Genomic DNA, 26,367 nt, shown 5'->3' with positions numbered 1-26,367 from the left:
CCCTTCATTGATGGTATCTATATCACCTTCTTCTTAAATTGTTCTTCAGTTGACCTAGACGTTTCTTTAAGGATTCGTCATTTGAACAAATGCGTCTTAGCCTAAGAGCTTGACTGAATGGTATACTCTTAGTCAGGTGAGATGGATGACAGCTCTTAGGCATAAGATATTGATGTTTGTCAGTTGTTCACTCACGAAACATCTGCTACTAGCATCTCGTTCCTCGATACCTCCAGTACCTTATCGGGGGGAGAGCTCTCCACGGACCTACACTCAAAACCAACTGACACACATCAATCCCAGTGAGTCAACACTTCAGATTACCCAACCACTGCATCGATGATTTCAACAAAATGAAAATCTTCATCGTGGAACAAAACACGATCTGGAGCGATCTACAGGGAGTAAAGCGGGTGGGATTTTGGATAAAACAACTCTGTGTTTTACACCCACATGGAATTAACAAAAAAAACATTAAGATATTCCTATTTTGTATAGTATCTTATAACAGTGTTTGTAAATATTTTTAGTTTTATAGTTCAGTATTCAAGATCAACACACAAAGTGTGTCTATAGCACAATGTTCAAGATCTTTGTTACTGTCGGTAAAATTTTATACGTCACAGGTATTCACCTGATTGGGTAGTGAGTTGTATTCACAGACCATTTACTTTCATACACACTCAGTTTATTTAAGGCACTGAAAAAGGTCATTTGTTGACTGAAAATTTTGCCCATTATATATTTTATTATAGTGTGTTAACATCTTTATCGGTATCGTTGTACAATCTTTTAGACTCATATAATTATTTTTGTTTGTGCTGCATCTTCATGATTCCTTTAGACTATATATATATATAGATATAGATATATCCGTTAAGCGTTTATTTCATCTTCTGTAGCTGACTGTTTGAGGTCAAAGAATGTATTGTATTGACAACGAAAATAATGATAATAATAATGATAAAGTCCTTCATTTCAACAGAATTACATATTTAGTCCGAAGACTAGTTTACAATATGGCCCTTATCATATACATAATTTACAACATAAAGTATAAAATACACATTAAATGAAATAACAATTTTAAATGGATAATATTACAAGTATATGACTGGAATTCATAATGTTTAGTTATTGGTCGACATGTTAAAGTAATTATCTAAGTATATCCTTTTAAATCATTCAATTGTAGAACAGTTTCTTATGCTCGATTGTAAATTATTCCATAACAACATAACAAAGGATCTTTTAAAATATTCTGTTCGAGTTTTTGGTATATATAATAAATTTCTTTCGCTCTGTCTAATGTTTCTTGAGCTCACCTCATGTACATATATACACATAATATATTATTATTTCAATTATTCAAAGAGCAGTCCACCAAAATATATCTGGGAGGAAAAACAACAACCACCGTAAATTCGACATCTACATTTGCATTTAGTAATCCCAAAATAAGCCCGCTATGTCATATGATTAACGTATCTCGTTCGTAACGTAACTAATTGACTTTGTCTTCATAACTCCACTATTATAACTGGTGCACCTCCGATTCGTAGTCGCGTTCCAAACATATAATTTGACTTGTTTCGAGGTGTGGTATGATTGTGTATCACATATGATGTTAGTTTGTAGAAAGATACATTTTATTGCAATATGATTTCTTTTATTGTGATCTTATTACAAGCTATTTTGCAGTGTTTTAATGTAGAGCATAATATTGATATGGATGACAAGAATAATTTTTATTGACATTCGTTTGAAAAAGAACAATATTGTCATTTGTCTCTGTTATATTTAACTAAATCGCCTGAATACAGCTGAAATATTGCTGGTCAGGCGTTAAACCCCAACAATCAATAAAATAATAAATCACTCTTTTAATAAAAATTATCCCTGCCAATGGCAAACGAGGAAAGTGATTACTAACAAGGAGAAGTTCTTGCACATTTCTGCCTCTAGAATAAGGCCTGATTTAAAGTAAAAAAAAACTTACCATTTACTTGAATTGTCACTTTGCCTGTTCGAACAACGCTGCTGCCATTAACTACCAAAACACCAGTGATATTTGTGCCATGCAATGATCTTTGCACATTTCTTATTGTCAAATTGAAGTGAGTTGTATCACAAGTGAAATTGTAATTTTGTATGGATGGACATGACAGAAACTCAGCTCTGCAAGGATCGACAAATGAAAAGGTAAGGAAGCACGTTGTGTCATTTATAAAATAAACAAAGCTTTGCCACAAATTAGAGGTTCTGGTACAAGTGATGGTCAATTCCTCTCCAGCATTTACGACAGCAGTTGGTTGAGGTGAGATCTCAATCTGACAAAAAACTCCTATATCGTAAAAAAATAACTTATTATTAAAATCGTAAAAAAATGGTTTGTTATTAGAAAGTTTTACAGACTTATGGAATACATACAGTGTATAAAAGACCTGCTGCTGTTTATTCAACATTATACATATATTTTATTATGTTTACTATGCAATAAATACTTACGTATAATTTTGCAAAATGATCGAAAATGATGTTCGGTGTAAAAGTTGTGATCTACCGAAATATAAGCATTTTTCGTTTTTTACGTGTTGAAGCGGTCTCCATTTTTGGCTTGACATGCTCCTTAATTTTCATAAATGCTTCGATAGAATTTTTAATGATCATAAGCAAAACATTGTTAAAGTAATATAGCTTAAAATAGGTCTGTTAAATTTGATCTCCGTGGTTCTTTTCGTCAGAAGAATCACTTATATCATAAAAATAAAACGACCCTTTTATTTTTAATATGATGCTAAAGTGGGCGCAACGCGGATTTAAATTTCTCACCTGAACACGGTTGAGAAAAATTGCATTCTCAAAGCTCTCCGCGCGTCCCATCACCGGTTGAGTCGCGGTAACGGAGTCGCTCAGCTGAGAAATGGCGAGTGCCGGTTGAGACTTTCACCAATTCGCAAACTATGTGTAGACTTACATTGTTGTTAATTGTAGTGTGAATTAAAATGACAGGAAACTGATTTGCCCTAAGGTAATGTTCAGTTATCTAAAATTTACCGGTGTGTGAACGTTGCAGCTAAGTTGTTTGTTTAACAATTAATTTCGACTTCGATTGACGGGTCAGCTGACTCTTTGATCTTCATTAGGAAGATTGTAGTCATAAACAGTATTTTTAATTTTAATTACGAATCAGGGTACAAATGGCTGATTTTTCAACTAATATTATTGAAAAACGTAAATTTCTATTTTTTTGGACCGTTTGACTAATAATGCTACAAACGGTGACCAAACAAATTTACAGTTAATAATTTATTTTATTATTTTTTTCCTAAATCAATAATAAGTAACTCGAACTAAAATGGTACATGAAAAGTCAATTCGCCGAAGCACAGTTTATTTCCGTAGTCCCCTAGCTATTTGGTTATTTTGAATCGCGCATCTTTGGCAGGACAGCTCTATATTTATAACTTTAAATGTAATTAAAACAGATTTTGGTCATATACATACATTATTTGTTTGAGAATGTTCTGCGTATAAAAACATAAGAGAGTTTTAAATTTGTTCCGGGATTGAAATTGCTCGACTGTAAGGTCACGACTTTGGAAGTTTGATTTTGAAATCATCAACTACACTTTAAAACAGAAAGTGGAATATGAGGTTTTACTACAATATTAAACGTAGTAAAGATCGTTGAAGAGTTTTTATGCGGCTGTAACCGAGTTACGTCATGTATTTAAATATTTTGCGGGTTGCAATGTGAAAATACTAGTTTTTAAAAGTATTAAAACATGTAAAATAATTTTGTCCTCATTTTATAAATCTGTCCCGGGTTCCGCGATAGTTTGCGACACAAGCAAAGTTTATTATGAACTTCAGGGGGAAAAAATAGCCTGCAGAGTACAAGAATATTGGAATTTGTGAAAATGTTGGTGTGAATTCTATTTTTTTTTAAAAATATAGATAAATTGCGATTAATTTCATTATTCCAAAGTTCAATAAATCTAGTATAGTTATTATAACATCTGAAATCTCTAGCGCATAGTTTAAAGCAGGAGAAGTCATGATTCATTCCTTCTGACCGGATCTTTTGCGCCAACGGTATGAAATATATATCATAAGAACCACATCATTGGCACAATGGACCTGTAATTTACGTGGTGGTCTAAACATAGTAATATTCAAAATACATGTACTCTAAAAGATTGAGTTATTGTTTACAATAATTCATATTTTGTTGCAGATCGGGTGCACCAAGGACATTCTATTTAGTTAATTATTTAGTTAACTATTGTGATTTAGGTGATTTATTGCTTTAGAAAATACCAATTTAATGCCGTTTTACTTAATTTGAAATGCCTATAATACGTTAATTTTGTTCAAAATGTATGCGAAATTACCAAATCCGCCATTGAATTTATTTCATTTACACTTCGTGCGCTGCTTCATAAATATCTTCATCAATTAGTTATATATAATAATTTATAATCGAGTAACATAATATAATAAGAAATTTGTAATTTATTGCAACCATGACAATTCCCCGGGCGATTTTGGCTAACTAAATTCTACTTAAATACTGAAAATACGTGGGGGTGGGGTGTTCATATTTACGACAACATGTTGGTCGGAAGTAATGTTACGTATGCATTGCTTTCCATACAAGCCCATGGTCAAACATTGAACGGAGTTTGAATATTTGTTATTTCAAGCTGTATGAAAGAGTAATCAAGGGAACCAAGGTTATAGCGGTAATCAAAAGAATGAAATCCAGGGACAAAGACCAGACATGGAAAACAGACATTCATAACAAAGAACATAAAGTGACTAAAATCATACATAGAAAGTAACAAAAGTAAATGAGCAACTCGGACTCCACTAAAAACTGGGAGCATGGACCAGGTGCACCGGTAGGGTAAGCGTCCTCTGCTTTTCTAGAAACACCCGCCGAGTTGCCCATAAAAAGTCAAGTCCGGGGTAGACAGACAAGGAAAGGAAATTATGACCCGTTGAATAAATCAGTTTTCATGGTGCTGATGGATACACCATAACGATTCATGAATATTATATTGATATAAAATTTCTTCATCCGTTTATCAAAGCCAAGGATATTTATAGAAGGCGGCAGAATTATGGACACATGAAGCATCGTGATATAATATAGCATATATGCAAAACAAATATAATGATAAAAATAATAGTAAATTGAATTTATTTAACAAAAGTAACAAGCTCCGCCTACTCTCTATTACGGTTCAAAATGTCAACAAAACATGGTCTCTAGTGGAAAATTATCGAAACTTCAATAATGAATGTAATTTTTGTAGCAAATTTGGTATCAGCATACAGGAAAATGATTTCGAAATCGAACTAGTTAGGTGTGACATACACAATTTCAACTTGAAAGTCGTTACAAGCGGTTGAAGGGCGATACTCCGCGGTACCGCTAAATCTCCAACTTTTTTGTATGGCACATCGTTCTGACCCCAACCCGACATATCAATATCCAAATAAAAAAGAGGAGGGTTGCAGGGTCAGAGGAAATTCGGACTAGTGATAGGGCTGAGTTGCTGTGCTGTTCCACCTCCACTGTCTACCATTTTTGGGAGGAAAATGTAAAGGCAATTCAAATTTAATTTGTATATAATGCTATATATGTGTGATATGCCACAAGTTGGGGAACTACTGCTTGTTTACAAAAACAATGCATGTTTTTTTATATTACTCTTTTCCGTTGCGCAACAAAACGTTTTTATGGCAATAGAAAATTTGAACTATATACCTGAATTTCTCAGTAAACAAAAAGTACAACTCAAATATGTATGTCGGTTATTTTATAATTAAAAAAATCGCAATTTTAGTGAATCATACTATAATAACATATACATGTATGTTATATTTTTTTTCTATTTTCAGGAGGACAGAATATGTATTGATTTATCTGCTTTATTTAAAATAATGTTCAATGTTCTAATATTGAAATAAAAATTACAAATACTAGAATATCAGCGATTTTTGAGTTCGAAGGAGCCCATGTGCGTCTTGTTAGTCAGTAGTTCTAGATATTACTTTCATGGTCTGTACATATATACTCTATGCCAACTTTCAATTTACTTTATAAAGCTGTGATATTTAGCTTGGGAAATACATCAACAGCTGAGTTTTTGATTACCATGAAACATGCGGGTCTTTAATGATAAATTTGTAATAGATATGTAAAAGATCACATACCCATACATATCCATGTTTTAATATGTTTTGTAAGAACACTCAAGTTAATAGTGGCAACAGAGGTACTTCGATGAGACAATGTCTGATGACGAGAAAAGCTTAAAACAACCGGTTTATATGACAATTTTCTTTGATATTGACCCAATTCGAATTGAATCTACCATTTGTTTCTATAGAATGTAGAAGCCTAACTTGCCTATCGTCACTGCAGTTACATGATCTAATTGTTTCGCGCTATTTAAATAGACATGTTTCGTACTGTCTTTCCGTAGCCAAATGCAACTCTGATCTCACTGACCTAACTAATTCACTAACTGGTAAAGCTATAACATCCCTGCTTTAGTACGTAGTTTTAATGTTCTTACACATCAAGTTCAAGATCACCAATTAGGTAGTACTAGTCTTTTTGCAGTAACATTAAATTATCGCACAAAATCTTCTACCAATACAAACACTATAATGAGCTTACTAATATTCGGCAGTGAGTTGATGACAACCATTTCTGCTCTATAATGATGGTAGAACTTCTGCCAATGCAGAATACGTATGTCGTAGATTTTATACATTATTGTACATGGCAACCTACATATTAACTTGGATTTCTTACTTAATTCTTTTATTATATAAGTTTATCTTCATTGTACTCTGTGCATTTACGACAAAGTTTCAGATTTACATCTATGTGTAATTGTATACATCGATATATCTACACAATAAGTGTGGTATTACATGTATCCGACTTTGTATACACATATACACTTATTAATATACAATTAGTTTTTAAAATCTGCTTGCATAATTCTTTATATTGTAATATATATTTAAAAATTAGTTTTTATTTTAGTTTGCTTTTATTCAAATTGAAAACATTGAAATTCAAAGTGTATATTTGAATAGGAGTAAATAAAGAAAAAATTAGTTTTTAAAACATAAAAAAAATAAATTGTTTTGTTTTTTACATTCTATTACGCTTTTCATAACTTGTGGAAATGCGGCACCGGTTTAATAGAGGTAAATCAATTAACAGTACGAATGTTTGAATGTGATGTTAATTGTCGTGTTAATTTCGATTTTGGAAATAATTATCACGTAATTAGAACACCTGCAGGGTAAAATTTTACAAGTAAGGATTACCTGTAGATAATTAAGAAACATCGTGATGACGCTCAACGGATAGAAATTAACTTCAATCAAGTTTGAAGAAAAAAAGTACTACAATATAATTAAATAAGTAAGTTGAGAAGAGACGTAAGTACAATTAACCTATATTAAAAAGATAAAAAGATGGCGGCAAGGGTGAGGTACGGTGAAAGTTACGAACCTAAAAATAGACAAGAAAAACAAAGAACTTTTACAGAGATGTGACCAAATTTTGAAACACAAACTACTGTTAATGTATATAAACGATGAAAAGACGAATAAATGGGAAGAAATCATAAAAGGACAAAAAAAACGAAAACGTAAACAAACTGCCAGCTCAACAACACCTTCGCCCCGACCTGATCAAATGGCAGATAGGTGCGACTCTGATACGAAATTAAAACAGGCTTATCATAATACCCCAGATCAAAGCAATGTATCTGTATTATCAGCAGCCCATACTACATTATATGGGCCATATCAAGGATACCAATTCACACCTTATAACCAGCCACCAGCGCTTCATACAATACCAGCCAATATGCAACTAAATATGTTGCCCCAACAAATTCAACCACTGCAGCCTATACTATCTCCACCTCCTCTCATATATCATCCACAAATTGATACTTTTATTAGCACTGTCACAGAAAAGCTAAAAAAGTTAGATATATTAGATGACATTTTGTCAAGACCTGTAGCTATGGAGAACAATTTTAAAAGAATTGCCAATGAAATATGTGAAATAAAACAGAACATGAAATCAAACAATGAGACAATGAACAAAATGGATAAAGACATTCACGGTGCATATGAAAGATTAAGAAATGTGGATGAACAAATGGCTAATCTTAAAAAAGAAAATGAAATATTAAAAGAAAAAAACATCCAACAGCAGGTCAGGTCAATGAGAGAGAATCTCATCTTTAGGGGTATCACAGACACAGATGAGAACACAGAGGAAACACTGGTTCAATTTATTAAGACAGAATTAAAAATAGAGGGTGATATCTATTTTCATGTTGTGTATAGGCTCAGACCAAAATCAGATAAATCCTCTAGGGGTTTCATAGCAAAATGTGAGAAGAGAAAAGACAAAAATAGGGTCTTGAGTGTGGCAATTGATAAGCTTAAAGATAATGATAAATTCAGTGTCAATATCCAATTGAAATTATAGAGAGGAGAAAGGAGCTCATACCATATCTTATAGATGCCAGAGACAAACAGCATCATGCAATTTTAAAAGAGGACAAACTATATATAGATGGGAGGAGATTCATCCCAAGGGGTCCTTTTGTTCCCCTGCAACTCAACCTGAAAACAAACAAAACAGCCAGGGTTCTCCAATGCAGACAGGTCAGAGGGAGAATCCGACCTAGGACAGGTGTACAAGAGGGAATGAAATCCAACAAGAACGAAATAAAGAAAAGACAATTTCAAACTTGAAAGGATTATTTCTGAATGTGTGCGGACTGATGCCTAAACTTAAATTTATTGAATTTAGAGAAAAAATGGAATTGTATGACATATGCTTCTTTGTAGAGACAAAACTTGATAATTTTGATTGAATTGAGCTTCCAGTTGATTATGTATATGTGACAAAAAATAGGAAAAATTTTGTAAAAAAAATCAGGTAGAATAGCAATAATTTACAAAATATGTCTTCAAAACCTACTTTCATTTGTTGATACGGAGAGTGAATTTGTTCAGTGGGTAAATGATATAACTCCAGAAATGGATGAGATACTCAACTCTCCGATTACTGAAGTTGAAATTAAAAAAAGTGGTAAAATGTTTGAAGAATGGGAAGTCAAATGGAACAGATGAAGTGCTAAATGAGTATATTAAATATTCCATTGACGATATGATGCCCATTTATGTTTCTTTATTTAATTTGGGTTTAGACTCAGGGGTGATACTGGAGAGTTGGGGTGAAAGTATTATTATCCCTATTTTTAAGAACAAGGGGTCTACATCTGATCCGTCATGTTATAGAGGTGTTACATAAAATTCATGTTTGAGTAAACTATTTTCAGCAATACTGAATAACAGATTGGACACTTTTTTAAAAGAATTTGATCAAATAACCAATGCACAAGCAGGATTTAGGAAAGGGTTTCCAACCATTGATAACATTTTCTATTTATCTATTTTTTTTCCCTTGGAAAATAGTTATACTGTACATTTGTAGACTTTAAGAGCGCTTTTGACACAGTATGGAGGGTAGGTCTATGATGCATAGATCAAACATACAGGGAAGGATATTTAAGGTCATTTATAATATGTACCAAAATATCAAATCTTGTGTGAGAAAAGGGGATAATTGTTCGGACTTTTTTGGCTGTGATATTGGCGTGAAACAGGGGAAAAATTTATCACCTTTCATATTTTCTCTTTACCTCAACGATTTAGAAACCTTTTTCACAGAAAATGATTTTGATGGTTTAGAAAGTATATCTAATATGTGTTTAGATCAGTTGGGATTGTTAATTAAACTATTTATCATTTTGTATGCTGACGATACTGCTATTATGTGTGAATCAGTAGAAGGTATGAAAAATGCATTAGAAAAATTTGAAGATTATTGTAATGTTTGGAAGTTAAAGGTCAATACTCAAAAAACCAAAATTGTAATTTTTAGTAAGAGGAAGCACAATCCTCGAAAGACTTTTAAATTGTATGGTAATGACATAGATATTGTAGATTCATATTCTTATCTGGATGTGTTATTTAATTATAACGGAAATTTTTGTGCAGCAAAAAGAAGTTAACTGATCAAGCTACCAAGGCTATGTATGCCTTGTATAGAAAATGGCGAAATTTATCTCTTCCGGTAGATTTACAGTTAAATTATTCGATTCTCTTATCAGTCCCATTCTCACTAATTCTAGCGAGGTTTAGGGTTTTAAAAACATAAAAATTGTTGAGAAGATTCACTTACAATTTTGCAAAAAGATATTAAAGATACAAAATAATACACCAAGTTACATGGTGTATGGAGAACTTGGATGTTTTCCCATGGAAATTATTATTAAACTGAGAATGGTTAGTTTTTGGAATTCTCTTTTAGAAGGAAATAAAAGACTGTCAAGTATTATATAAAATCTTATGTTAAAGCTGAAAATAAATAATATTTTTTCATTTAAATGGATTAATTTTGTTAAATCCATATTTGGTGGAACTGGGTTGAGTTTATATGGAATGACCAGTTGAGTGTTAAGAAAAATATGTTAAAATCAGTTGTAAAACAAAAATTGGTTGATCAATTCATTCAGGATTGGTTCTCACAACTAGGTAATTCTTCACGGGGAAAGTTTTATGGATCTTTTAAGACTGAATTTAAGTTAGAGTCGTATTTGATTAAGCTAAACACGGCTGATCGTATTTATATGGCAGAATTTAGATGCTCTAATGTAAAACGTCCTGTTGAGACTGGAAGATGGGCCAGCATACCGATACACCAGCGAATATGCAAATTTTGTAATATTCTGGGAAATGAATATCATTACCTATTTGTTTGTAACCATCCCGAAATTGTGGAAGCTAGAAACAACTTTATTCCACAATATTGTACGCGTAATCCAAATGTGAGCAAGCTGAATGGGCTATTAACGTATTGTAATGTTCGTGTATATCACAATCTTTCATATTTCATCAAAAACATTATCAAAATTCTTGCATCTATGTAGATTAATTAAAGAATATGCATTTTAATTTTTAATATATAGTAATGTACTCACACATTTGAACCAATTTTAATCCATTCACATTAATTTTTTAAAAACCCACGTGCAGAAGTCTGTGAATGAAGTCACGTGGTGTAGTAAGCTTGGGATATATACATAAACTCATTCATTAACTACCAAATACTATTATGTCACCTTACCTTGCCTTAGTTGCTATTGTTAGATGTATGTAAAAAACTGATTGACCTCAGGTACACCTCGGTGTCTGAGGATAAATAAAGTGTTTGTTTGTTTTCTGTTTGTTGAAAAAACGAAGAGTTTTTAAATTATTACATCGATATTACGTTAAACAGATTTTGTTAAACGATAATTCATTTCTCATCGCTATCACATCACCGATTATCAACCGGCGCTCAGCCGCGACTCAACCGCAAAACGGTAATTGCCGCGGAGGCCTAATTCTCAACGCAGCTCCGCCACTGTACAAGTGTTATCACATTCATTTAAAATAGTTTCGTATTTTTTAAAATTTATGATAACACTTACAGCGTTGTATTTTTATGTTTCTTTTATTATGACTGCTAATTGTATAGCATGTGTATAGCATGATCTTATACAATCAGGATCGTATGATAATAGACGTAGATTTTAAAAATTCATTTTTGGGATACGAAGCTCGTCAGTAACTGAGGGCATATAAAACCAGGAAAATTAGTCACGGTATCAATTAAAGTAGTTTTGTTCTACATTACCATTACTTGCTTTTGATGATTTTGTCAGTGTTTATTCTATCCAGGAAGTCTAGTAACTAAATTTTGCGAAATGTGCTAACAATAAAGGGAAACAACTTTTATAGATTGTTCTTGTCTGTGTAAATTAAAAACGATTCTTTGTGGATAGATATGTATGTGGTTGTTGACTTTGTATGTATGATTTTAGTTACTTTATGTTCTTTGTTGTGTATGTCTGTTTTCCATGTCTGGTCTTTGTCCTTGGATTACATTCTTTTGATAACCGCTATAACCTTGGTTCCCTTGATTACTCTTTGAAATGATGCCGCTGCAAAAATTGTTTATTTTGCTTTTTACTATTGAATAAGCCAAAAGAAAAAAACCGTTGTAGGGATTACCTACCAAGGATTATTAGTATAATATCATATCTACTTGACCTGTTGGCTGAAAATTGAAGGACGTCAATAGAAAATATATGTATCAACCCATGACAAAAATCGTTGATATGTATTGATATAAGCAACGTATGGAAACGGAAAAAAATCTGTGATAGTTGACAAATGTGTTGTGTACGTGAAATATATTTTGGAATTATCCTACCTGAAAGAATACATGGTATGATAATTAAACATATTTCTGTGATTCCCACTAAACACATCTTCCTGGTTTAAATCACCAAAATATTTTGAGAGCTCACCATCGTGATTATTTGGGTGCAATGATACGTGTCCTGGCTGATGTATATAATATTTAAAGCAAATATCTTTTACGTTTTGTCGTATTAAATACTTCGCTATCTAAGAATCAAGCAAAATGTGAATTAGGTGTGGCAAATAAGGAAAATACAAAGCAGAGATTTTATTGCATTATTCAAGTATTTATACCTCATAACCTTCAGAAATAACCACAATTGTGTTTGTTCATGATAAATTGTAATATGTTTCCAGTTGTTTTCTATAGCCATTGAATATTTTAGGCAAAAATATCAAATAAGAAAAAGTAACGTGCCGCCCTTGCCTTAGAAAGAGTGGTACTTATACGTTTTTTTGTTATTATTTTGTAGGTTTAATTGTGTAACGTTTTGAATTTATCAAAAGCCGTTGAATAATATGTTTTATAAGCAATTTTATCAATACTGCTATCTAATAAAAATAGTAGAAATAGTGTCGATTTGCCTGAAATAAATAATAAAAAACAAATATTATCTGTATCTTTACTTCGTACATGTTACAGATATTTCATACTTTTCATGTACATGTATTTTTATTGAGCTTCGGTCATTACAGTGTATGCAATATTTGCACTTAAGACACCCTACAACCTCTCTTTGGTATTGATTACAATTCATAATAAAACTTCATACAAAGTATGAAATATCTGGGAACACACTTTATTAACAAATGAAATGCGGCATATTTGCTTCAATTTTTAAACCTTTTGTTCATCAATAACCTCATTTAATCCGCCTTTTTATGGTATATTTTTTTGAAAATACTTTAAACTGCAGGAAGTAATCATTTTTGCACTTCTGGACGACGAAGTGATCATTTCGTCCGAATAGGTAACCATGAAGTTGTTAAATCATTTAAATGATCGATATTACGCATTATGTTTTGACAAGCCCGCTTTAAGAAACAAACAGACAAAAGCGATGGAATATGTAGAACTTAGTAAAGTTTCCTCTCATAATTGTAGCGGCGATATATTGAACTTTCAACATTTTTCTCAAGATTTAAACGGAAATGTAGTTCCAAATGCCAGACATTACCAGAACTGATATAAATTGACAGAGTCCTTGGTGAAAAGAAGAAGAGAAAAAACATTCATAAAATATATAGATTAGGGTTCAAATCTTAAAAGTTTCTAAGAATATATCATAGTATCAATGGTTATAAATATGCCATATCATTCAAAGGCGTGTTAGATTGTACCATATCTTTGTCAGTATGCCTAGATTATAATAGCTAAACAGAATGTCACTTTGGACTTTTATGAATCTGTTCGTAGACAATGTTTTTCGCTTCTCGAAGTTGGTCGAAAGTGTAAAAAAGTCTCCACGGAATAGATTGAGATTAAATTTTGACCTTTGTATCCATCAGCACCATGAAAACTGATTTATTCAATGGGTCATTGTTTTCCTTTCCTCGTTTGTCTCCCCCGGACTTGACTTTTTATGAGCAACTCGGTGGGTGTTTCTAGAAAAGCAGAGGACGCTTACCCTACCGGTGCACCTGGTCCATGCTCCCAGTTTTTAGTGGAGTCCGAGTTGCTCATGTACTTTTGTTACTTTGTATGTATGATTTTAGTTACTTAATGTTCTTTGTTGTGTATGTCTGTTTTCCATGTCTGGTATTTGTCCCTGGATTACATTCTTTTGATTATCGCTATAACCTTGGTTCCCTTGATTACTCTTGAGAACATTTCTTTCCATGTAGTTTTAGGTAACTGGAATTTCTGTTTTGTCTGTGTCATACATCGGCTATTTTTTTATTGTGATGTTTACAAGTGTTATTGCTAATGACTGCGTCGATTGCAGTTTTGAATGTGTAAAGTAAGTTGCTATGAAGTACTAGCAGTTAACTGATATGCCAGCTACAGACCTTTCATGGTTGAGAATCAAGGTACATCAAAAGTCATACAATAGGGACACAACCCATGTCATGCCAAAAACTGCTTTTAAATATAGTGTTTTAAAGACCTTTTAGATGTGCTTTGTGTAGAATATTAACGTGAAACAAATGGTGGGAGATACCCGATCGTCTTAATCTTTTACAAGTATTTTTTTAGTATTTTAGAGTGAATTCCTTGTATTAGCAGAAAAAAATTGTGCATTTTTCACGAGCTTGTGATATTGAAAACCTTGATATAGTAATTCCCCGCTTATATAAAGATTCCTTTCATTAAAACCAGAGCCATTGTAACACAAATACGAGCAAATAGAACTAATTATGATATGTAAATACCATATGATGCTGACAAGTGGATGTCGCCATCTGAAAACGGATAGTTGACAATAGGGAATGAAAATACATTCCTTTTATCGTAAAATTTAGTTATAAGTTTACCATTATTCATATGAATACTAATTCTTCTCCAGCATTCACGACAGCATAGGTTGAGGTAATATTTCAATTTAAAAAAAAAGAACGCAAATTGCAGGATGTCATTTCAACTGTACCTGTTGTTCCTTATTCTACTTGTTTATATCGATCACCAGTATAAAACATTGTTTTCCAGGTGTGTATCATTCGGCCAGTCTTATTTCATTATAATTGTAAGTACAAAAACACAACAAGCATTAAAATCACTTTTGCGATTCCATCTTCCTGATTAAAATAACAAAACAAACAATATTTTAGACTTTACTATCGTCAAATAGTATTATATTGTCGTTGTACTAAAGGTTGTTTGTTGATATCTTCCGGATTTAAATTAGCATGAGTTTTGAATTTCACAAAAAAAAAAAAAAAAAAAAAAAATGTAAAATTATATATTTCATAAGGATTAAAATCACTTCATTTAAATACATCCATTTTATTGCCTTTGTAAAACAAATAATATCAGTGAATTTCAAAATATCTTGACTGTTGTACAATGAACAGATGTGTGGTAATTGAAATCATGGATATCCTAAACATGATCAAGTGTGCCTATTAATGTATAAAAGATAGAGGACCCATATGACCTTTTTTGCCTAGGGTATGAATAACATATATCATACATTTTCGTTTTTATTGGTAAATAAGAGTTTAAATTCTCTCTATCCCTAGGGGACTATAATACTTCTCCACTTTCGATAGTTACTTTTTTTAAGATTTAACCCACTCGCTGAAGCTCGTATGTTACATTATATAATTCAACTATCTCGGTGAAGAAATCTTGTTATCCACTGGAGACTGAAGAAGAATCTTTCTTTCTACACAATGATGAACTTTAATGGTAACAAGCTTATAATGGAGTTATCTATTGCTAAACATTAGGAATTAAGTGTCAAAAATACAAACATAATCGCACACCCATCAACACTCCCTAAAGATATAAACAAAGGAGAGTAAGCATGTAAAAAATATAACACGAAAGCTCACGTAGGCTCATTGACACAACCAGAAAACTTATATGACAATATTGCTTGTCATTTATGTAGTCGACATTTTGAAACAAATTTAATAGAATAAACTCCGTGTCTGTTATGCTTATCACTCTCTAAAACCATATTCGTCTGAATATAGCTGAAATATTGCTGCTCGGACGTTAAACCTCAACAAACAAACAAACAAATTTACAAGAGTTTTTAACTTCTTATGTCAAGAAAGCAGACATATATTTGGACCCATTGATAATGAATAGGAGAATATCCCCTTTTTCTTGACAAAAGATATCTTAAATATTAATGTAAATTCTTCTCACCTGCTAATTCCAGAGGAGGTATCATAACAAACTACATTCAGCGTTCGATGAACAAAGCACACTAGTCGATATACATACGCAACTGAATGTTACATAATTACGTGTCATGATTTTTTTTTAGATTTATGCAATACCTTCAAACTTCACCCAGCATGGCTAACAAAGGGGTATTTGCTTAAAAACAGGAGATAATGAAAACAATGTCAAAAATGAAGATTCTTATAATCATTCTTAAGTAGGATCATTGCGTAAAAACCTTAAACATGTTCACACAAAACTTAGCGACGCAAAGAACAAAACATGAAATAACAATGAAAATAAGAAGAACCAACCTCTTACATCGAAGGTTTACATTTTAGGTTTTAAATTTTAGGTCTAGAAAGGAAGCGCAATGAGATAAAGGGCATTTATACAATACTCAAAAGCAAAATCCTAATGTTTTAGGATGACGACAAACCTGCTTATGGAGATTTCCCGGTGATTCAACAAAATACAAATCCACTTACAAACGCTATAAGTATACAATTATGTAATGTGTGGATGTTTTCATCGAGACTGTCAAAATTATTTACACCTATTTAATCTTTTATTTATATTTATGTGTTACTGATTGAGTAATTCTAATAATCAAATACTCATTCTCGGCGCCTGTTTGTTGTGGTAATAGTTGAGTTGGTGTAAACAACCCGATCCATTTATTTAGAAAACCTGCATATAGTACAATAAATAATACCAAGTGTAATATCATGTTTTATATACTTAATCGAATCAGAACAGCAAATCAAAAGAAAAAGGCTTCGAGATAATCTGCTGTCTCCTATTCTAAACCGGTAATTAAAAATGCGCGCGACTTTTTAATCACCGTGCGGTGAATTCATTTCATCGAGCATTTTCCTACCATTTTACATTTCCGAGTTTTCTACAGATTTCATTGGAGAAACAGATTCTCCTCCAATACTCTAGGGGATTATAATATTTCTCCACTTTCGATAGTAATTTTTTTTAGATTTAACACACTCGCTGAAGCTCGTAGATTAAAACCTATAATTCAACTATCTCTATCTCGGGTGGAGAAATCTTGTCATCCCCTGTAGACTGAAGGGAAATCTTTTTTTATCTACACTATGATGAACTTGAATGGTTTAACCTTATAATGGATTTCTCTATTGCTAAACATTAGAAATTAGGTGTCAAAAATACATACGTAATCAACACTCCCTAAAGATATAAACAAGAGAGAGTAAAAGCATGTAAAAAATATAACACGAAAGCTCACCAGGCTCATTGACACAACCAGAAAACTGATATGACAATATTGCTTGTCATTTATGTAGTCGACATTTTGAAACAAATTTAATAGAATAAACTCCGTGTCTGTTATGCTTATCACTCTCTGAAACCAAATTCAAGTCTACTAGAGTTTTTAACTTCTTATGTCAAGAAAGCAGACATATATTCGGACCCATTGATACTGAATAGGAGAATGTACCCTTTTTCTTGACAAAAGATATCTCAAATATTGATGTAAATTTTTCTCACCTGCTAATTCTAGCAAACTAGGTTTCATAACAAACTACTTCAGCGGCCGATGAACAAATCACACTAGTCTATATATAAACGCAATTGAATGTTACATAACTACGTGTCACGATTTTTTTTTGATTGATGCAATACCCTCAAATTTTACTCAGCGTGGCTAACAAAAGAGTATAAAAACTAGAAATAATGAAAACAATGTCAAAAATGAAGATTCTTATAATCATTCTTAACTGGGATCACTACGTAAAAACCTTAAAGATGTTCACACAAAACTTAGTAACGCAAAGAACAAAACATGAAATAAGAAGAACCAACCTCTTACATCGAAGGTTTACATTTTAGGTTTTAAATTTTAGGTCTAGAAAGGAAGCACAATGAAACATTTATACAATACTCAAAAGCAAAATAGTAATGTTTTAGGATGACGACAAACCTGCTTATGGAGATTTCCCGGTGATTCAACAAAATATAAATCCACCAACTGCAATCAAGTAATGCTAGAAATACTTCTTGAACACATTACTAAAGTTGACTCCTCATTTATAAGTGGAGTACAAAGAGAGTCAAAAGAACAATGAAAACAAATTGGTGCGCCTCTTTCAACTCCTGTATACTAACGAAATCATGAACATTCCGTTTCTTCATTCTCGCCGCCTGATACCAAAATATGTCTTATCGTACAGAGAATCTTGAGATACCGGTGTCTTTACAGGTGACACTAGAATCCCCAGATATTTATATTGCTGTTTGTACCAATATTGAAGACTTAAGAAATACGTATACTCCTCCATACTATACATCATATCCAAATCGAGACATTTAAGGTTTGCTCGAATACTATAACTCGGAAATGTTGACTTACCATTTGTTCTCATCCGGAGTGTAGAAAACTAATTACTTTATGCTTAAAATCCTTATGATACTAAGTGTATGGTCAATAGTGTGAGATGGCCAGTTGCTTTGCTCTATCGTTTAATTTGTATATTTGATAACTAATTATTTGTTTCTAAATTCAAAGTGTAAATGTTTGATTCTACACTTCGTGTATGCCTGGGTTCATTGAATAGTTGTAAAGTAGTTACTCATTAAAAATATGGTGCGCGTTGATACCAATTCACAAAGTATTGGCACCAAATATGAACAGGATTCTGTCTCAGTGGAATGTGATCATAATACAAATACAAGCAGCATGACGAACAACATGGCACGACTCGCCATCACCATATCACTAGCATGCTAACGGCCAACTAAAACAAATCCACCAAGGACGTGTATACTAACAAGATGATGCTACCTGTACAGTTTTTACTTGTAAAAATGCAACATAACTTTCTACCACAATCTTAGGTGCTAGTGATACCATTATCATTTTAATCGTACACTGTAATGTCGAGAATTTCACGTCATGCTAAAAGCTTTCATTTCAAATTCGACTTCCGTTTATTCCACAAATACAAAGTTGCATGTCTATATCATAAAATAAAATCTTTTATACAGGAATTCAAGTGCCTTGTTAGATATGTCGATTAGAAGGACATTATCTCGATACTTCAAAGCCACTGATACATAAGCTATGGGTATTGTTGTAATGTGTTAAAAGGGAAAACTAGATTGATCGTTCAAATATATAACCATAAAAAGAAAATCAACGAGCACATTCCTTATTCTATATGATGCCTGCATACTTTGCCAAAGTAGTACTTAAATTTCAAATTTAACTGGACAGTGATCGCAGACATCTGTATCTGTCTCAATCAAATATTGTTATAATACTCTGTAAAGTGTAAAATCCACTATTTTACTGTGCAATACATGTACCAGGTCAGGGATATAGTAGCTGTTTTCATTATTCCGGTTTTTTTCTTGAATTAATTAAAATCTGATGTACTTGTTGCAGTTCCTCAGAGTGAGTAAATCTAGAATGAAATATTTTAGTTTTTTTAACATTTTAAAAAATAAATCAACAATAGAAAAAAACTGCACACTTCCACTCTTTATTTTTTCTGACTAAAATCAATTGAAATGAAATTGAAAGGAATGCGCATACGCAAGGAAATGGCTTTCCGGTCTAGAGATAAATATTGATAAGGGTGATATATCGTAGTGATATATCATAACTACTAATTATTTTTGAGAGGGCGGAGGAAGAAAGGAATCAACTAAAATAAGATAACATTACATTTGTGTAATTTTTATTAAGTTTCTTTATTTCCGTTGTAACAAGGGACTCAGACATTGTTGAACCGATTCTAGGCGTGTTTAATTGTGTAATTTTTTTTCACAGATTATAATGGCAGACGGCTGTTTTCACGCCAAAGTACTTTAAGCAAGCCGCATATTTTGTGTAAGTCGGGAATTTCTAGCTCTGTAACAATTGTCAAATATTTTCGGTATAAATGATCTTTTTTTGGGGAAAATAGAGATTTATTAGATTTGCGGATTAGAAAGACCAAGTATCATGAATGGGTGGCATTGCAATTTATTAAAATGTGTCATGTTTTGTGCATAGATTAAAAAGCAAATTGATCGTTTAGAAGTATTACCATTAGAGAAAGAAAAATCTCCCGTCTATGTACTGGAATCCTGAACTCCACAAGAATTTATGCAAAATGTACCGCCAAACCTCCTTCAAAACTTTTAACTGCTATACTAACAGGTATCAAGGAGGGACTCCAGTCATACCACAACATTTGTGATTTTATAAAGTTTAATTGATGACAAAATGTTATATCGATACTAGTGAACTAAAAAGAAGAAAATAAAATGATATTGTATAACACATCAATGCCAGGTAAATATAAATGTCATATAATATCAGCTTTCCCTGCATATGATGTAAAAATTTCTCAGTTTTTAAGGTATGTCGGAGATAGTAGCTAAGTTCAATACTTCTTTTACTGACTTTATAGCTGATCTGATCCGAATGAAAGAATATCGTTTAGCTATAACGCTATTAAAGTTAAATGAAACCCTCTTATACAAAGCCTTAAAAGTTGTATTTCCGGTATTCATATTTTACCGACTATTAAATCTTATGGGAGCATACTAAATAATACTTGAACTGGCAAAGTCAAGAAAACCTAGTTTGACTGGTGTGAATTTTATGCTGCCTACTTTTGTGAAATATACCTGAAATAATGAACCGTACTGGAACCGTACTGGAAGCGGGATGTTCAACCCACCTTTAATTGTTTGAGACATCTGTACAAGTCAGTACCTTTGCGATGGCTTCCAACTTTCTGGGTTTTAGTCCGCTTTTTTAAGTAGCACTACACCTAAATATCATGCAAAATGTGGAACATGGTTAGACCTAGAAGTATTTATTGTTAAACTAAATTAAAATTCGTGATTATTTAAAAAGAAAATTAAGTCAAATAAATAAGACGATTTTGTTTTGAATGTTTCAGGTCGGTTTCGTTGATTGTTTAGAATGATCAAATAAATGATAACAATGACAAAATACAAGTTGCAGCTCTAGATCTCGACTGCGTCTGTCCGTCCGTCATGCTTATAGGGTACCTTCTTTGAGTAGTATATATATATTCAAAAGTATTGAATAAATTTTTATTTAGCATTTTAGCTTATGCAACATATCATTAAAAAATGTGTAAGCAAAACAGGAACGAGTCTACATATTGAAGTTGTGCTAACTATTAGTTCTAGTTTATCAAATTAGAATGGTGCTCATTATAAAGTAAAAACATAGGCATTTTGAGTTTCACGATTATGTACATAATAGATATCAAGCTCATGCAATATTCTTTAAACACTCTGATTATATGTAGACATATACCAGTGTAATATACAAGAAATTAAAAATAAGAGTATTTTATAATTTTATGATAATTTGATACATAAAGTATTCGGGAAAAAACGAGTAACTGTTATTGAATTTGATTTAATATCCTCACGAAAAGATGACATTATTATCGTTTTATTAATAATATTAAACTATCATAATTTATAGGAAATTCCCAGATACATTCCAGTCCGAATCCGAGTTGTAATTTGTTTTTGTTACTTTGTATGTATGATTTTAGTTTCTTTATGTTCTTCGTTGTGTATGTCTGTTTTCCATGTCTGGTCTTTGTCCCTGGATTACATTCTTTTGATTACAGTTGGAACCTTGGTTCCCTTGATTACTCTTTAAATATATAAATATTAAAATAAATCTTTTCATGTTCAAAAGTTTACTTTCATTTATGCTGAGATATTTTGGCAGTTTATGTTCATGCAACAAGAGTGTCCTCCAACTTTTCCCCCAGATTTCGTAAGTCCGTATGTTCAATGTACGTTTCGCTGGAAATTATTTCTTTCATAAAATTTGGAAGTGAATCTTTCTCTATGTCTTCAATGAACACTAAAATAATAATATTTTCCCCACCTCGTTCCCACATTCGTTCCACTAATGCTATATTAAGCTCATACATGCACCAATGTGAATTCAGAAACGCACGTGATATAAGACAAACGGTTCGTCTGCTGTTATGAATTGCGTTGATAATATTTTCTGAAATATTACATCCGGGAATAAAGTCCCGATCTGATACACAGACCTTTAGATTACGTTGGACTTCTAGTTCTTGTACAATGACTTTTACTAAGTGGGGTATTCGGCGATGTGAATAAGCATATGATAAAAAGAAATCAAATTTGAAGTCAACTGTTGTCCGATTCGCAGCATAGTACCAGAATCTTATTTTCCATCTATATCTATAGATAATACCGCCTATAATACAAATCGTTGTCAAGATTAATGCAGTTGAAGCTAAGAGAAATATGGCCAGTTTAGAACTACAAATTTTCTGTAGCTCGTATATTTCAGAATTTACTATTCGAGAAGTTCCGTTGTGCTCTAACCTGCAGGTATAGTTAAAATAACCAGGATGCCGTTTGCTCCTCGACTGCATCCAGGTGAAAAACGGAAGGGAATCACAAGAACAGACAAAGTTATTATTTGAAAGGTCGATCACAGCTGCTTGATTTATTTTATCTAGTTCTTCAATTGCATTATCCGAAATATACTCTATGAAATTGTAAGATAGGTTGACATATCTTAATTTTTGTAAATGTGATACATCGGCTCCCCAGTCTGTCAAGAGATTTTTACTCAAATCGATGACTTCTAAATTGGCAGTATGTAGAAATATTTTAGACGGAAGTCTATCTATTCTATTTATAGACATGTTCAAATGACGTAAATATGATTGGCTTCGGAAAATTTGCCCGTTTTCGAACTTCTTGATTTCATCACCCAAGTTGTTCTCTTGGAGATGTAATGATATCAATCCAGTGAAACCAACAAAGAAGTATTCAGTTATATAAGAACACATGTTGCTAGAAAGATTAAGAAATTTAACATTGGAAACATTGCATACGGGTCCGATAAAATGCCGGAAATTGTTTCCGTCCAAAGAAATGCGCTCTAAAGTATTTGTACTTACGTACTGGTTATTTATACTATCCCCGAGGTAGGACGATTGAAAAAATAAATTTCTGGTGTTAGGAGGAATAATGTAATTATACCACTGAAAATCGAAATACGATGAGCAATCAACAGGAAAAGGACATCCCGAGCAATTGTATTGCCTATTGTCTAGAATTGTTTTCTTGTTATCTAAAAAGTGCTCCATTTTAGTATCTTTATGAACATATAGCTGTACGTCATTTGGAATATACTTGTTATTTTTAAAATTGTTTGGCATCGAAACGAGAAATGTGTTGTCCATATCTAGTCGCTCAGCTTGACACTTTATGCTAGACTCAAAATCATCACACCATTCCCAGTATGAAAACTTTCTCATTTCAGTCTTGTCTTGATAACTCACATCAACTGTTTCTATCCCTGTCAGAACGCTGATTCCATCCGTTTTGTATTTCCCTAATCTCAATCTGTTGAAAGTAACACTCAGTTTTTTAAGAGTTGCAGGCAAATACGTCGGCGCGTATGTCTCAAGGTATTCAATTTTGTTCCTATCCAAATAAAGATCTGTGAGATTTGTTTTGCTTAGCGGTTTCAAATCATTGATGAACAATGTAGTGCTTAAACCAAAAGGACAATTGATTTGCTGTGCTTTGAAAACTTCTATGCTAGTAAATGGTAAGTCAAGAGTGATATTCTTGAAACCACAGAATCCTAGTTTTTGATTTCGTGATATATCCAAAATACGAAGATTTCTTAGAGTTGATATTGAACCTCGTTCAATTGAAATTAATGCTGAAGGATTTGTTTCACAAATTGTACTGCCTTTACATGACAAATCTAATTCTTCGAGATGAGGAACGTTTACAAAATAGTTCCTTGTAAGCGAAACATTTTGACAATAAAACAAGCTCATAATTGTCAATTTTCCAAGATTTACAAAATCATCCGTAAAGGTATCTGAGTAAGCGTCAATGTATAAAGTTTCTAGTGATTGTAGTTTTGTCAGCGTTTTGTACATTTGACTGTTAATGCCGTGTTTGCACGTATTATCTCCAATGTTGAGATTTTTGAGTCGTATTGCATTAGTAAATAAATCATCATAAAATATTCTGGGATCATACTCCAATTTGTTGTTAAATAAATCAAGATTTTCAATTACACTCCCTTTAACAAAACTTTGTTTACTAAAACTTTTAATCACATTAGATCCCAATTTAAGTCGTTTCAAATTCGGAGGCAGCATGGTTCCTGAGGGGAAAACTTCAAGTTTATTCACACTGAGATCTATTTCTTGTATCGTTGTTGCATTTTGTAAATCGGTATTTATCTCCTCAATAAGATTATTTGATAAATCTAACGAAATCAGTAGCTTAGGCAAGTATTCCGAATAAGGAAACTCTGTTATTTTGTTGTTGCTTACGACTAGCACAACGACTTCACTGAAATGACTCAAATCTGGAAAAGATGTCAAATTCCTTTTCGAGCAATCGACCTTTAATTTGAAGTCATGTCCACTTGAAGCGTCCATCTCCTGTTGATCTATGTGAATGTAGCTACAAGAACAAGGTACAAATGGGGAACAATCTTTTCCGACATTAATCTTTATTAACGTTAAAATTACAACGGCTCTCAGCAACATGTTGACACGCCCGTAACTGACGAATTTTCTCAGCGATTAAAAGATTTTTTAACGATTTTTAGGACGCAATCTAAAAACTGCAAAATTCACAATTTGAAATGTCCTTGTTCTAAGTTTGTCACTAACTATACCAAAAGTAACACATCCTGCTCAAGTCTTCGTGGTTTCTGCTATACAGTAGACCTTTAAATTATTCAGTAAATTCTCTGCTTCTACTTCCTCATTCCTTTTTTCAAATTCATTTTGAACTCCGATTCACTTTTAACGGCTCAGTTAACATTTACACTGAGGTATTTAAAAGAATTTATTAATAGATGGGCATAACAATAAAAAGAAGTGATTTACAGATACTGTTGTGATATCCTTATGAATGCTTATCCATAATTTGTATATAGATAATCGCAGATTCGTAAATAGTTTGTGTTGCAAGGATCGAATTTTAAAGCCCTATCAAATTTTACAACTTTTCCCTAGTTAATGTGCCTTACTGTTATTACTTATTGATTAGCCTTTTGTAAAAATGGTATAAGAATCCACTTTTTAGTTACGTAAATTTTATTGCATAATAATTAGTATTAAAATCTTTTGGAAAATTAGGAAACATCCTTCCTTCTCAAGTTTTTTCATCAAATCTACTTCTTAAATTTGTAACTTATATAACTATATTCCTGACTATTTTGTCTTTCTTGTGGTGTGACAAAACAGAATTAGTGTATATAGGCATTAAGAAAATATAAAATAAAGATATAAAGGTAACTTGTTATAGACTAAGCTTACACCTAGCAATCAGCACCTAGAAAACTGATTTATTCAACGGGTCATAGTTTTCCTTTCCTCGTTTGTCTACCTCGGACTTGACTTTTTATGAGCAACTCGGCGGGTGTTTCTAGAAAAGCAGAGGACGCTTACCCTACCGGTGCACCTGGTCCATGCTCCCAGTTTTTAGTGGAGTCCGAGTTGCTCATTCACTTTTGTTACTTTGTATGTATGATTTTAGTTACTTAATGTTCTTTGTTGTATATGTCTGTTTTCCATGTCTGGTAGTTGTCCCTGAATTACATTCTTTGATTACCGCTATAACTTTGGTTGCCTTGATTACTCTTTCAGGATATCGTCTAAAACTTTAAAAGAAAAAAAAACCCTGCTTCCCTTCTTTTCGAGGGCAGTGAAGAGTTTTCACTACTGCAACCAAATGTAGACTCTTTTTGCAGAACTGTTTAAGCCGAAGGGTTACTATTATTTCGTTTTTTTCTTTTCCGTTTTCAATTGAGCTATACTGAATATATTTCCATGAATTGTAGATGATCGTAGTTTTTTTTTCTCAAAATATTTTATCGATGCAAATCAGTCTTATTTTTTAAGTTGTTTTCCTCCTCAAAGCCTTGAAAAATTCGGAAAATAACTGTTATTGTTTAGTTTTTTGTTTTTTTTTTCAATCAACGAAGTTGTGGGATACTAAAATTTATCGATGAGTAACCAGATTCTTATAATTATATTAATATATGAAATGCCCTACAAACGTCATACGATACATTACCCGATACATCTATAGTTTGTTTGAATTTTATTAAT

At 32.4% G+C, this 26,367-nt stretch overlaps 2 protein-coding genes across 8 annotated transcripts in view; both read right to left on the bottom strand.

The window, feature by feature from the left end:
* LOC148617163 (neural cell adhesion molecule 1-A-like) overlaps positions 1-12,528 on the bottom strand; it is a 28,491-nt gene extending 15,963 nt beyond the window's left edge. For 3 of the 5 annotated variants that reach the window (XR_015922440.1, XM_088584550.1, XM_088584551.1), the window contains exons 1-2: positions 12,386-12,511; positions 2,000-2,344 (exon numbers count right to left, since the gene is read on the bottom strand). The gene's annotated coding sequence lies outside the window, so the exon portion shown is untranslated. Of the gene's footprint in view, positions 1-1,999; positions 2,345-12,385 lie in introns of all 5 variants that reach the window. The other 2 variants (XM_088584552.1, XM_088584553.1) reach the window with 2 other exon arrangements.
* A 2,775-nt stretch (positions 12,529-15,303) lies between these two features.
* LOC148617162 (toll-like receptor 4) lies at positions 15,304-25,047 on the bottom strand. 3 transcript variants are annotated; one of them, XM_088584546.1, is made up of 4 exons: positions 21,926-25,047; positions 20,914-21,006; positions 20,275-20,475; positions 15,304-19,647 (listed from the first exon to the last, which is right to left on the bottom strand). In XM_088584546.1, the coding sequence occupies exon 1, from the start codon at positions 24,793-24,795 to the stop codon at positions 21,961-21,963; it is 2,835 nt and encodes a 944-aa protein (XP_088440672.1). In that variant the 5' UTR covers positions 24,796-25,047; the 3' UTR covers positions 15,304-19,647; positions 20,275-20,475; positions 20,914-21,006; positions 21,926-21,960. The 3 variants fall into 3 exon arrangements, with proteins under 3 accessions (XP_088440672.1, XP_088440673.1, XP_088440674.1); XM_088584547.1 differs by having other exon boundaries at positions 20,861-21,006; positions 22,116-25,047; XM_088584548.1 differs by having other exon boundaries at positions 22,116-25,047.
* Between the last annotated feature and the right edge of the window lie 1,320 nt (positions 25,048-26,367).

Source organism: Perna viridis, chromosome 5 (genome assembly GCF_037379345.1).
Source record: "Perna viridis isolate PV_CMFRI_1.1 ecotype Kerala chromosome 5, ASM3737934v1, whole genome shotgun sequence".
NCBI lineage: Eukaryota > Metazoa > Mollusca > Bivalvia > Mytilida > Mytilidae > Perna > Perna viridis.
This window is presented reverse-complemented; position numbering and strand designations above follow the sequence as displayed.

What these genes read in the sequence shown, in the direction of transcription:
- LOC148617162 (XM_088584546.1), bottom strand. Translation starts at nt 24,795, where the DNA reads ATGTTGCTGAGAGCCGTTGTAATTTTAACGTTAATAAAGATTAATGTC.